The 15265-nt window shown below is 40.4% G+C and overlaps 1 protein-coding gene across 1 annotated transcript in view; it reads right to left on the bottom strand.

Moving 5' to 3' along the window:
• Positions 1–15265, bottom strand: part of SGPP2 (sphingosine-1-phosphate phosphatase 2) — an 80170-nt gene that overhangs the window by 44202 nt on the left and 20703 nt on the right. The window contains exon 2 of the mRNA XM_082249396.1: positions 48–107. Within this exon, the coding sequence (XP_082105522.1) occupies positions 48–107 (60 nt within the window). The remainder of the gene's footprint in view (positions 1–47; positions 108–15265) is intronic.

The following is a 15265-nucleotide window of genomic DNA, read 5'->3' on the forward strand; positions in this document are numbered from 1 at the left end:
CTTTAATGTCAGAAGAGAATAATAGCGAATAAAATATAGCAACCCACCCGATGGCTTGAAGTAGTGACATGGGCCTCTTGAAGTCCAATGTTTCCATTATTTTGACCCTATGAACAAGCAGAATGATGACATCAAACATTTTAATACTGCCTAATCTTATTTAGTTTGCAAGTTTTGGACTGGTGGTAAATCCAACATTGACAGTTTCAGACAACAATTTAGGTTAACACCCACACACAATACATTTTCTGCATTACAATGTAGAAATGTTCCAATATTTGTTATTTTTTTACTTTTTTTTTTTCCATGAAGAAACTGGAACAAATCTTTTTTGAACTCTATACATATATATTGACAGAGTTAGGGAGAAGATTCCACCAGGTTCTAAAGAAAATTAAGAGACATCTTACTGTTCAACCTTCCTAATGAATGCTTGTGTATGGCCATTCCTGAAGTTAATGACACAAAGGGATAGGCTTTAGGTGGTAAGATGGGGGTTAAATTCTGGGATGCAATGACAGCGAGTCTTGGACTAGAAGAACATGGGCAGCCTGATAATTGCACTGTTATCTTACACTTCGGATGACAGATGCGATTTATCGGAATAGAATGGATGTAGCATGCAGCAGCACAGAGATGTATTATTTTCAGAGGATTAGCTCATTGACAGTCACATGTTTGAAATGCCCTAACTACAACACTCTTCTTGTCATTGAATAATAACAGGACAGTCTCATTGGTGTGACAGACAATTAAAGGATACGGTTTATGGACTGTACAGGACATCCAAGTGGTGTTACCATACTAGCTATAAATGAGCACCATTACTTTCACAGCATCACATTCCTGAGTTTGCAGTCATTGCCACATAAAACTCTTTAAAACATCAAAGCTTTATTTGTTTTTCTTTGTGGGGAAAAGAACATTTCTCACTACCTATTTTAGCTGTTATCCACAGCCTTGGTTTAAGAACATGTAACCCACAGCAATTCATACCATTTTAGCCTTCATGGACGTAGAACACTCACAACCAATGCAAAGAGAATTACTATTGGCTTCTAATAATTACTACACTCTCATTTGACATCAATCTCTGGCTTTCAGACTTCCGTTTTACGGTCATAGTAAGCAAATAAGACTAGGGAAAAGAAAACCAATGTTGTTTGAAATGATGATTGCACATCAGAGCCCCACTTTCACATCAAAGGCTCTCGTAGACATCGAAGCCCCCCTTTCCTTACCTTACAGGTCTGCTTGGAGATTAAGCAGGTCCCCTTCTGAATGCTGGGGTTGCCCTGGACGGAGCCGCCCTACAATGCTATTTGTTATGGTCATTACTTTCACCCATTTGTTATTTTAATTTCAAATCTCATTAGTGAAAATAACTGTCATTGTGGCAAAAGGATATGATTATAGCTTAGTGCATTGAGAATAATGCCCTTTTAGCACAGATCCCTGCAATTACAAATTTTGTACGTAGTGATATCTGCTGTGAAATCTTGTTGTATGCTGTGAAATCTGGTTTTGCGTTGTAACTGTGACATGTGTGGGAGCTGCCATTTCTGGTTGCTTCTATAAGGTGCAGGCTCTGCAGCTGTCATATTGAGCCTTGCTTCAATACTCAGTATATGAGTGACCCAGAACAAAGTTCTGTCAGTATAGTCTAAAAAAAATGTGAACTTTCTTCCCGCATGCTTGTTCCATGTAAGCTACTTTCTATATAGTCAAGCCAAGATAAAGATGACAGATACAGTACCTACTCCCTTAAAGCAAAGTCAGCAATGGCAGTTGCTGTGGTTATAGCCTCATAGATTTCCCTTAAATATATTGAGTTTTAATTGTTTAGAATCCCTTTTTTTCCATGAATGTTTATATTGTTGTGTCTGACTTTAGCAGATGTTTGTCATAGCTAAAGAATAGTAAACTGTGTTTACTATAAATGCAGCTAAGTTCCAGAACTAGAAAATATATGGGTGGCATTTATCCCTAAAAGACAATTCAGGAATCCACAGTGGGACGCAGAATGGAATTGGGATTATACGATACCCAGAGATAAATAGAAAAACTTAGGAGGGAAATAGACCAGAAAAGAATAATGATATAAATATAAAAATATATGAAGTTCATTCAAAATTTGGTTAATACGTTAAATCGCATTTGAACAAATATTTGAACAAACTTAATATATTTTTAAGATTTATATCATTCTTTTCTGGTCTTTTTCCCTCCTAAGCTTTTCTATTTATCTCTGGGTATATAGCCCCAATTCCCTTCTGCGTCCTGCATTGTCCTTTAGGGATAGATACCCCCCCCCATATATTTTCTAGTTCTGGAACCTAGCTGCATTTATTGCTAATTGGGTGGTCAAACACCCGTGTGGGAACTGCTATGTTTCTCTCTACACGCAACCAAATTTTTTGTTTCTTTTCGTCTCCCCCCCCCCTTTTTTTTCCCTTAACACTATGACTAACTTTAAGGGAAATGTATGGGATGTGCTCATGCAAAGCTATTTAAATACCCATGATGAAGCTTCAAAACCATTATCTGACTTGTCTTTTTTGTTTAGCAATTTAGGTACTCTATTGGAGAAAAATTCTGCCCTGTATTGGCACTCACGTACTTTTGATAGATACATCAGAGAAGGCTAAAACCCTAGAGGTTTAAGAACTCAGATATTTCCTAATCTAACGAATGTCTCTTCTGAGTTCAAGAATAAATGGGAGGATAATTAAAAAATTCTTGTACCAGGAACATGATGACATTATTATGTTTTGATTATAAACAACAAATGGATCAGCTAAATAGCGAGATCCAAAAAATATTGTCATCTTTGACCCACTTGAAATCCCCTAAAAAATACACTGAATATGAATCTAGACTAAAATCTAATTGAGAAACTTTCAACAAACAGATTTTGATTAAGAAAAATAAAAAATTTGAGCAGGATAGGAGAGCCTTTGACAATGGCAGGGCATATAATTGGCTTACACGTGAGTTGAGGACAACCAATAGAACCCACCTTGGACAATCTAACCAAAGGATTCAATCATTCACTAATGCACCAGATTCCTCTCTACCTTCACAGACACACCTTTCCAGTCAAAATGAACAACAGTCTCACAAAAGGAATACACAATTCTGGTCCTTCGGAGGATAGCGATCTAAGAAGACACACTTTAGAACCTAATCGTTGACATTCTTCTTCACATATGGTGAGCGCTAATCCTGGTGACGGGCCTCTGGAAACACTTTCACAGACATCCACCATTGATAGTATGGGCATCTGCTACATACATGCTTTTAGAGCTACACCTAAAATTCAGGCTTCTGATCCTGCCCCTGTTCATGCTTCTACACCAGCTTTTTTTACTTACCCGATCATCACAGGCTCCACAAAGGGCACAAAAAAATCAATACATATATGACATGCCCCCACTTGAACAAGATGAAATAAAAGTGATCAATTTGTCCTCACGTGAACTGGCAGATGATGAAATTGAGGTTCTATCTTTGAGTTAAAATTTTTGCCCTTCCATTAATTTAGACAAGTTCTCAATTATAAAAGACCTCTCCAACTCTTCACCCGCAAAATCATTCTACAGTTCTCACATGTTAAAGTTGAACAACCTGTGGAGGATCGGTCTGAACGTCTTATGATCCAAAAAAGCAGAGCAATACGGGATCTCACCCTGCTTGATGAGGAAGGAGAACCTTGTGATCTAATTGATCGCCTTGATCTGGATGCATTACTGGATTCGGTTTCTAACAAAGATGACTCACATACTTCACATACACTTAAAAAGAAATCACTAAAATTTCCTTCAGTCTATTCCAACCCAATGTAGTGGCTTTTCTCAAATGCACCACTAAGTCTATTGAATCTTTTCACCCTTCTTTTAATTTTTTTTTCTTCCAACCTCCCTCCTCATCTACTTTTGGCCCTTGATGGTTTGTCCAATAACAAGTTCTTGATTTTTCAAACCGGAAGACAAGGGGGCAATACTGTAGTCATGAACAGCAGTAATTACAAACGTGTTAAAAAATCCCTAATAATCGGGACTGGTTGCCTCTGCTGAGATTGATAGCTTCAATTGTGCCTTTTACACTCTGATCCAAAAGGGCCTTTAAAAAGGGACTAGTCATTTCACAAACTTTTGATTTTATTACCCACCTCCATACTGGGCACTTTCACCCCCTTCCTCCCCAGACCAATTTTCAGCTTTCAGTGCTCTCACACTTTAAATGACAATTACTCAGTCATGCTACACTGTACCCAAATTATTTTTTTTACTATTTTGTTCACACAAATAGAGCTCTCTTTTGAAGGTATTTATTCACCACTGTGATTTTTATTTTTTTGCGATATAAGCGAAAGAAAGAGCAAAAAGTTTAAAAAAAACAATATTTTCTAATTTTTGTTTCAAAAGAAATCCAATAAAATCAAATTTCCTCATAAATTTAGGCCAGAATGTATTCTGCTACATGTCTTTGGTAGAAAAAATCCTGATAAAAAAAAGTGTATGATAATAGGTTTATGTGAAAGTTATAGAGTTAACAAGTTATTTCTTACACATGGCATAGATAAACTTGCAATTACACCCCAAAATATATTCTGCTGCTCCTCCTGAGTATGGCAACACCACATGTGTGAGACTTTTTCACAGCCTGGCCCAACATCCTAAAGGCATAAATTACACATTTCATTTCCTGAGTACCTATCACATTTTTGAAGGCCCTGGAGCACCAGGACAATAGAATTATTCCCAAAATGACCCCATCTTGGAAATAAATTACCCCAATGTATATTTTATGAGGCATAATGAGTCTTTTAAACATGTCATTTTTTTCCACAGGTTTTTGGAAAATATGGAAAGAAAATGAAATTTTTTTTTTTTTTTTACAAAAGTTGTCAATTCATAGAATGTTTCTAACACATAGCATGTGTCATGGATATGCAATAATGTCTGGTAGCTTACCCGTTCCTCATGTCTGCATTAAGAGCCAGACTCTTCCTTCTGGCTGCTTTTATCACCTCTACTTCCGGTTCCTGGCCCGCCCAGGTCATCACAGGAAGCCTATATTAACCAGCGCACTGCAGGCCTGCCTTGCTGTTCAACAGTATTAGTTTACCGTTTCCTGTTTGTTGTGTGCTTGAAACTACTCCTCTGTGTACTGACTTTGGCTTGTCTCTGACTATTCCTGTTTGCCTGTTACCCTGACCTTTGGCCTGTCCCTTGACTACCCTTGTCTGCCTGTTACCCCGACCTCGGCTTACCCTTCACCATTCTGTGTGTCCTGAGTGGCTGCTTCCCTTCACTCCCTACGGAGCGTGACCTGAGGGACCCCAGGGGTCGCGACCTGGGCCCAGCTGCAGCGAAGTCCATCCTCACCACTAGAGGCTCTGGTGAACACCTGCTGGGTCTTACACTCCACGCCCTGGGGAATCTTGGGTTCACGTTCTGGTCCATCCGCAGCAGTCTGCTATAGGGTTCACTACCTTGCGCTGCGCCCCTGCCTCCAACAGGGTGCAGTTGTCACCTGGCCACAGGTGACCTGTCAGCATGTACATAGCAAAAATGACACCCCAAAATATATTCTGCTACTCATCCTGAGTATGGCGATACCTCATGTGTGAGACTTTTCCACAGCCTGGCCACATAAAGAGGCCCAACATCCAAGTAGCACTGTCAGGTGTTCTAAAGGCATAAATTACACATTTCATTTCCTGAGTACCTATAACACTTTTGAAGGCCCTGTGACAGATGTTGATCACTGTGATATGGCAGTTGTTGACTGGGACAGATGTGGCAGATCAGACTAATGTGGCAGATGTTGACTGGGACAGATGTGACAGATCAGACTGATGTGGCAGATGTTGACTGGGACAGATGTGGCAGATCACGGACAGATTTGGCAGTTGATCATAGAGAGATGTGGCAGATGTGCACCAGATGATCACAGACAGGGGTGGAAGATTATTACAGACAGGTGTGGCAGATGTGGAAGATGATTACGGACAGGTGTGGCAGATGATGTGCAACATATGTGTGCCAGATGATCACAGATGTGCCAGATGATCACAGACAGATGCGCTAGGATGATCACAGACAAATGCGCTAGGATGATCACGGACAGATGCGCTAGGATGATCATGGACAGATGCACCAGATGTTCACTGTAACAGAATATTTTACTGGGACAGATGTGTGACAGGTGTTTTCATTGTGTTGGGGACACTAGCTAGGTGATCAGTGAGTAAAAAGCAGTAAAACAGCTCAATGCTCACTGACCCCCAGCTGGCAGCACAGATCCACTCTCCTTCTCCTCACTGTGTGGAAAGAAGCAGAGCTGATCATATGAAGGCTGTGATTGGACACAGCCGCCATGTGATCAGGAGGGTCAATCACAGAGCCGTCCTGCCAAGCTGTGTTGCGCTGTGTCTGGGGGAGACAGGCACACCGAGGTAGTGCAGCTGCACGTGCACGCGGCCGCGCAATCTCCCTCCTTTTGAAGGACTTTAAGGAACGTTCACTCAGAAGGAGGAAGCTCCCCACCAGCCATTTATATGCATTGGCCTGCTGGGAGGAGGTGAATAACAGTTATCCAAAAATTCCTACTTTTTACACTTTACTCAAAATCCACAAATCCCTTTTTGATCCCCCAGGCAGACCTATCATTTCTGGGAATCCCAGTATTTCTGAAAATGCCAGCAAATGGATTGATTATTCTCTAAGATCATTTGTCATGAGTCTACCGTCTTACATCAAAGACACAGCCCATTTTCTTCTATCCATCGAGAATCTCCATGTCCCTGACAGTGCCTTTTTGGTCACCATGGATTACCACCATGGATTACTGTTGCAATGACTCACACATTCTGTGAATAGTGGCTCTGGGCCTTCCCAGATGACTATAATGTCATCTATGTACCTCCCATAAAACATAATATGGGAGGTATAGGGATTATTGTGAAAGATGTAATTGGCTTCCCAGAGCCCCATGATGAGGTTGGCATAGCGGGGGCAAAATTTGCCCCCCTTTACTGTGCCATTGACCTGTAGATAGAAGTCCCCATCAAATTTGGAGGTCTATATGCTTTTTTACATCTTTTTCTTTGGCATTTTATTTATTTTTATATTTAAAAAATGTTTTTCTTATATAGATTTTTATATTTTTTTTCATTTTATTTCTTTTTAGGAATCCTTTTTCCCTCCTGCAAGTTCATCCCTTGTGCTGTCCTCAGGGACACTTGGGACCTTTTTGGGTACTGCTATGAGCTATAGACACAGTCTATTCTTTCCTTCTATACATATGCATCTAGATGCTTGAACTAAGTATTATTATTCTGAGTTTGCCCTTGGTTTACACTTCTTTTGTTTTTATGTTTATGAGGATACAAACCTGTAGATACTAACTTTGTATATATCTGGTTTAGATGCTTCCTTCAAGTAGACATTCTCACCCCCTGAAGAAGACTTTTTGTTGAAACGTGTTTTGGTCTATGTGTCCACCGATTTCAGCATCACACTATATGTATTAGGGTCCATCTTCTATGCATTGCTATTTTGGTACCTTATGTGATCTGATGTTTTAATTGGTTGTGAACCTATGTTTCCTCGTTTCAAGTGTTTTAACCAATGTTTGAATAAACTTCATATATTTTTTTTATATTTATATAATTCATTTCTGGTCTATTTCCCTCCTAAGCTTTTCTATTTATCTCTGGATATCATATAGTCCCAATTCCCTTCTGCATCCCACTCTGGATTCCTGTACTGTTTACTATGCTTTAATTTTTGAATGAACAGGAAGCCGCTCAGCACAGAGCACTTCCCATTCATTCATTGTCCATTGCAACTGAGGCAGCAGAGAAAGGGACTAGGGAAGCTCTGTTCTCAGTTAATTTCTCTATCTCAAAAGTGAGACATCAGAGGTCTGTTTATACTTCTGATATTTCACCAAAGCCCCCCAATGGTACTCCTAAAAAAGAAATTGTAAGTAAAAAAAAAAAAATATACAATTATAACAAAATAGAATAAAATTTACACAACTATTTTTATATAAATTAGGCTGCACATACCAATATATGTAACAGATGTAACTAAACAGAAGGACCCCAATAAATAGAACATTAACCTTCCTCTTCAGAAAGCCGTAATATATTTGAAATGTAAGAAATATAGTTAATCTTTATGGTATATGATCATATTTCATTTGTGGGTTCTACTGTACAGTTAGAACTAATGCATTCTCATTATTTGAACAGCATTGTGTCATAGATACATAGATACACAGGGCTGAGCTGTAAGAAATTTCCTGCTTAGTCATATACACATACAGAGAGGAGGGGTTCTTCCTCACTAGAAACGTGCACAGATCATGTACTCCATCATAGTCAAGATAAAAATACAACTCATACATAGAGGTAATGGCTCTTTTTTTTTCATTCCCCTTTACTTGCTAGCTCTAAAAGCACATGGCTACATTATCTCTATAGGATATAAATACATGCATCATTTTAAAATTGCTGCAAAAGCAGGAATGCCAACTGACATGGCAATAAAAGGTGTACTAAAAAGAAAGAGGTAACAAAAGCAGAAATGTATAAAACACATCAGTGACCAGCTGAGCTACACGGTATCTTGTACAGTCTAGTAGGATTCAACACAGCTCAGCAACACTGGGGTCACCAAGGCCTTCTAGTAAGAACATTAATTTAGGTTGGCATTTTTTTATGTTGTTTCGGATTCTTTGAGCTTTTAATCTGCCTTGCATCAGAGAATGTGCGAACAAACCTTTACAGAGATAATAGGGGCCTATGATATGAAATTTAATATGCAGACCAGCAGTGAGGAATTCCACTAATACGCACTGCAGCATTTATTTAAATTATATTGATTGATCCTGCCATGAAGGTTCTTGTTCAGGTAGTTCCTCTTAAGGGGTAGACAATTGTGCTCTTGTGTTGCGATCATTTCGTATGCACATTTAGTGGAGACTACACAACACTAGAACACACATAGGGGTTACTTTTCTTAAGGCAAATAGGTTTTTCACTTTTCGCTTCTCAAGGGAATAATCCCTTAGCTCAGTGAATGTGGTAAACGTATCTCTTCAGGCAGGCCTACTATGCCTCCATCTAATAAACTGTCATTTCACTTTCTCCATCAGCTCCTCCCTTACAATTATTACCTTTAAATCACTGAACAATTCCTTTTAGTTTGTAAGCTCTTATGAGCAGGGCCCTCTGATCTCTCTTGTACTGAAATATATTAGCTTGCACATGATTGGATGAAGAAAGTCAGCAGAGCATCACCTCAGTTAGTAAGCTAGACGAATATTCTCTTCTAAAGTGGATAGCCTAAATGCCTTTAGTAAATCAACCCCATCGCTCAAACATGGTCCACTGTTATCAGAATTGGTAATCTGGTCCAAAGCAATGATGTGCTGCTTAACCACTTTACCACTAGCCATTGTGCTGCTACTGCGGCACACTGGCTCGTTATCGTCTAGCGACGTAGACCTACGTTGCTAGACTCCTTCCCTGTAGGCGGCGCTCGCGTGCCGCCGGAGGCGCGCTCCCGCTGTTTTCATTCACAGCGGGAGTCGGGCCAGGGGAGGAGCGGCGGCGATCGCCGCTGCTCTGCCCCGATCGTCGGGGAATCCAGTTTGGAGATCCGCCCGCCTGTGTAAACAGAGCGGGCGGATCTCCTAAGTGACAGGGAGTGACAGATCGGAGTGTTCAGCATAGCTGAACATCCGATCTGTCCCTGGCTCACACAGTCACCTCCCCCCCCACACGTCAGTAAGCACCAGGCATACATTAACCCCTCCCTCTCCAATAAAATTAACCCCTTCCCTGCCAGTGTCATTTTTACAGTAACAGTGCATATTTATAGCACTGATTACTGCAGTAATGTCACTGGTACCCCCAAAAGTGTCAAAAATGTCAGTCAAGGGTCCGATCTGTCCACCGCAATGTCGCAGTCCCGCAAAAAAAAAAAAAAAAAAAAAAATCGCAGATCGCTGCCATTACTCGTTAAAAAAAAAACACCAAATATGACATAAATCTTTCCCTTAGTTAGTAAACGCAATAACTTTTGCGCAAACCAATCAAAATAAGCTTATTGCGATTTTTTTTTACCAAACATATGTAGCAGAAAACAAATTGGCCAAAAATGTAAAAAAAATAGGTTTTTACATCTTTTTTTGGGGGGAATTTCATATAAAAAAATGTTAAAAATATTGTTATTTTTTCAAAATAAACGCTCTTTTTTTGTTTATAGCGCAAAAAGTAAAAAATCGCACAGGTGATCAAATACCACCAAAAGAAAGCTCTGTTTGTGGGAAAAAAAGGACGTAAATTTTGTTTGGGTACGGCTTCGCATGACCGCGCAATTGTCAGTTAAAGTCGCACCGCGCCGAATCGCAAAAAGTGGCCCAGACGTAAGACAGCAAAATGCTCTAGTGGTAAAGTGGTTAAGCTGGAACACATGCATGTAGACAGGAAGTGCTGGAAAAGCATAGCACCATTGAGATACAACAAAAGGTAAAAAGAGGTGAAAAAAAAATGTTACACAGAGCTTTAATAAATTTAATGTCATCGAGCTATGGTCATGCCACCAATCAGATTAAGATTTCATGTCAGGTCAATGTACTCACTTATGTTGCCAGCGGTTTAAACATTAATGGCTGGGTGTTGAGTTATTTTGATGGGACAGCAAATTTAGGCTGTTATACAAGCTGTACACTCACTACTTTACATTGTAGCAAAGTATCATTTCTTCTGTGTTGTCACATGAAAAGATATAATAACGTATTTACAAAAATGTGAGGGGTGTACTCACTTTTGTGAGATACTGTATATATAAAAGTTATGTAGGGAGATTTGATTCATCTCTGTGTATCATTTGAGGCTAATTCACTTTACTGGGTCACTGTGAGGGTTTACATCCACTTTAAACACCTGATCATAAAATCATTTGCTTTTAGTAATACAACAACCATTATTTATAGCAAATGTTCCAAGTTGGTATATGATGGAATTTGACATATATGCTCATTAAAGTGTTACTAAACCCAGAACCTGCATTCCCTTTATCTGGTCTCCCACAGTACACGGAACATGGACATGTGATTATTTTAGTAAATATAAACTGCTTTTCTCAACAGCAGTATATAGCAGTCTTGTGACAATCAGTTTCTAGTAAAGCTTGTAAAGAGTAAGGCCCCTTTCACACAGGCGGACCGTTCAGATCCGCCTGTCCGTTTTTTTGGCGGATCTGAACGGTCCCCCCATGAATTCCTATGGGGCATCGGATGTCAGCGGAGACATGTCCGCTGACATCCGACCCGATCCGATCCGTCAAATCTGGACGGATCGGATCGGGTGAGAACGGACTGACGGTCCGTTGACATCCGATTTCCCCCATAGAGATGCATGGGGAACTGTCAGCTGTGTCTCCGCACACAGCGTGGAGACACAGCTGTCCTCCTGCTGCTCAGCGGGGGATCGGCGGCTCGATCCCCCGCTGAGAAAAATGGACTCCGTCCAACGGACGGAGTGTGTGAAAGGAGCTTAAAGAGTAAAGAGTAAAGAGAGAGAGAGAGGATCAAACAGCCTTTATACACAATGCCGAGGATTAACCCCTCAGGTTCCACAATGAGTATAACAAGAATGCTTTCCTGCATATACAGACTGATTTTACGGTTGTGGGTTTAGTAACACTTTAATGCTATAAAATTTACATAACCTATTTGATTATATATCTTTTTAATTGTATAAGAACTGAGAAGATCAAAAATAAAGCATTGCTGTAATGAATAAATGTAATCTATAGGTACACACCTATCTGCTCACAGGAGTAGAATTATTTTTTCATTCAAACCAGAAGAGTCTGTTTTTAACCACTTCTGGACTGGAAGGTTTTCCCCCTTAATGACCAGGCCATTTTTTTGCGATACGGCACTGCTCTATTTTAACTGACAATTGCGCAGTTGTGCGACGCTGGACCCAAATAAAATTGATGTCCTTTTTTTCCCATAAATAGAGCTTTTTTTGGTGGCATTTGATCACATCTGCGATTTTTATGTTTTGCGCTATAAACAAAAAAAAAAAAGAAAAAAAAAAGGAGCGACAATTCTGAAAAATAAAAAAACAAAAACAATATTTTTTACTTTCTGCTATATAAAACATTCCCAATAAAAAATATAAAAAAATCAAACTTTTTCATCATTTGTATTCTGCTAAATATTTTTGTTAAAAGAAAATCCCAATAAGCGTATATTGATTTCTTTGCGCAAGATTTATCGCGTCTAAAAACTAGGGGGAAGATTTATGTCATGTTTATTTATTTTTTTTACTAGTAATGCTGGCAATCAGCAATTTTTAGCGGGACTGCGACATTGCGATGGACAGATCGGACCCCTGACATTTTTGACACTTTTGGGGGGGACCAGTGACAGGATTACAGTAATCAGTGCTAAAAATATGCACTGTCACTGTATTAATGACACTGGCAGAGAAGGGGTTAACACCAGGGGCGATCAAAGGGTTAAATGTGTCCCTGGGGGGTGCTTACTAACTGTGGGGGGGGGAATGGTCTTTCTGCAAGAACACAGAGACCTGTGTTCCTAAATAGGAGGAACACAGGATCCCTGTGTTCATAACTGACAGAACAGTGGTCTGCCGTGTTTACAATGGCAGACCGCTGCTCTGTCTCCACGGGGAGCGAGCGCGGGTGCCCGGCCGGACCCGCTGATTGGATCCCCCTGTAGCCAATTGGCGTGTGCCGCGCCCCTACTAGCGGTCCCGCAAAACGACATAAGGTTAGGTCGTTTCGCGGGACAGAGCTGACCTACCGCAGTATATCTACTGCTGGCGGTCGGCAAGTGGTTAACTACATTCCATTCAGCCAGGAAGAGTATTATAGTCCCCTGCATCACAAAGCATGTCAAATAAATGAATATGATACTGTCCAAACTAAATACTGTATGTAATTCCTGCCAGGAACTGTATTTATAACAATGCAGGCTATGAAGGTCAGTAGGTGGATGTCACGTTGTCTAATGCTGGTTTGCAGAAACTGCTTGGAAGCACATAGCTACATGATAAAAGCTTTTTCTGCTCAGGTGTTTCTACCCCTGGTGGCCATGGGGGGTCACGTTTTTCACGTATTATAATAACACACATTATAGGCTTAACAATTATGGCAGAATTGCATAAAAACCCTATACATTTACTTAAATCAGACGTCTGATAAAATAAAATAAAAAAACACCAGTATCCATGATTTTGCTTTAGGTCACATGATACTTCCACATGTTAGTCTGATCTAGACCAGCTCTGAACTGTACTGAGACCAAACTTCTAAAACCTTCTGTGCCCAAACAATAAAAAGAAGGGGGCTGGGGGTTTCGCAAGGCTAATGTGGGAGACTGGAGGACACTGTTGGAGGGGTTGGAGGCTCTGCAACAAGCTAGGGGGAACTGTGGGAGGTTGGCAGGCATTACGGAGACTGAGAGATCTTAGGGGGTTTGGGGGCACTGTGGGAGGTTGGCAGGCATTACCAAGACAGATCCTAGGGGGCTTGGGGGTACTATGGGAGGTTGAGGGGCACTACGGACCACTATGGGAGCTGGAAGGGACTGTAAAATAGGGAATCTGCAGCTAGCTGCAGACCTGGGAGGAGAGAGGCTGCGGCGCAGCAGTGGGCACGGCCCAGTGGTTATAGAACCACTAATCTAGACTTTAGTACATAATTAATCACATATTATCTCTCATAATTTATACATTTATCAAGCAACATACTTACAGGTTATGTTATTATCTGAATCCAACTGACTTTCATACAATAGAGGATTCGTGACCATTATGCGTATATTTGCAGCTCACACTTTAAACACTCTCTTTTTTAAGAAATATGCCATGTTGTGTATTAGCATCATTTTAATGCAGGACTGCTGGGGATGGGGGAGTATTCCGGGGCAAGGGATTCGTACAATAATTTATGTAGGTGTCGTCTTGTTACATGCATTTAGTTTTACACTGCCATGCTCTTTTAAAAAGCTGATGAATCAACTATTACAGACTACAAAACTCCACTAAATGCAAAAGATACAAACTGTGCTGGTGTGTTTAAATTAAAATACTCCAGACTTAAAAATGATGTGTGTCTTTAAACCATAAAAAATATGCACATAATTGGATACTTGATGTACATTAAAGAATATGTTACCCAACATTTCATATTTCTGATATGTACCCACTGTACCATGTACTTGTATGAAAAAAAAAGTATCCCGTTCTGCTTGTCTTGCTTGCTGTGAGTGTAATCCCTGGTGTTCCTACCAGCCCCCCTGCTTTCCTATTAAATCTGACCTCACTAGGCATAAGAGCACAGCATGGTCAGTTTTCAGCCATTCACTGGGAAGACTAGTGTGCCGTTTCTCATCTTCAGCTCTCCGAGCTCCTTATGCAGCTGAGAGCAGACGGTATTTGATCACCTATACACTTATAAAAAAGGGGGGGGGGGGAAGTATTTATAATGTTTTTAAATGTATACACATAAGTTTTGCCTTTCATTTCTTTTTTAAACAGAATGGGTGGTTTTACAAGGTAAGGGTTCACATATACTTAAATTTTTTTGCGTTTGAAAATCACTTTACTTTGAATAGTTTACCAGTCCGCAGTTTGGAGGGCCTGGAGTGGCCACTACTTAGCTGAGCTAGAGAAGGAAAGAGCACAGTGTGTACAGACACAGTTTGAACAACCCAGAGTGGCTGCTTGGAAGCAGTGTCCAGTGTAGTGTCCAGCCCCGACCTGCATTAGGCAGGTTGAAGGGGGATCGAGGGGCCAGCATTTTATGCAGAGAGACCCCACCATAGCTGCATATACACTGCTCAAAAAAATTAAAGGAACACTTTGAAAACACATCAGATCTCAAATGGGTAAAAATATCATGCTGGATATACTGATATGTACTGGGTAATGTGTTAGGAACGAAAGGGTGCCACATAATTTGATGGAAATGAAAATGATCAACCTACAGAGGGTTGATCTCAAAGACCGCTCCAAAAATCAAAGTGAAAAAATGATGCAGCAGGCTAGTTAATTTTGCTGAAATTATCTTTGCAGCAACTCAAAATGGTACTCCAAGCACTTGTATGCATGACTGACAACATCGGGGCATGCGCCTAATGAGGCAACAGATGGTGTCCTGGGGTATTTCCTCCCAGAGCATCACTGACCTCCTGGATAGACTGA

This window comes from Pelophylax lessonae (assembly GCF_965119305.1).
Source record: "Pelophylax lessonae genome assembly, chromosome: 3".
NCBI lineage: Eukaryota > Metazoa > Chordata > Amphibia > Anura > Ranidae > Pelophylax > Pelophylax lessonae.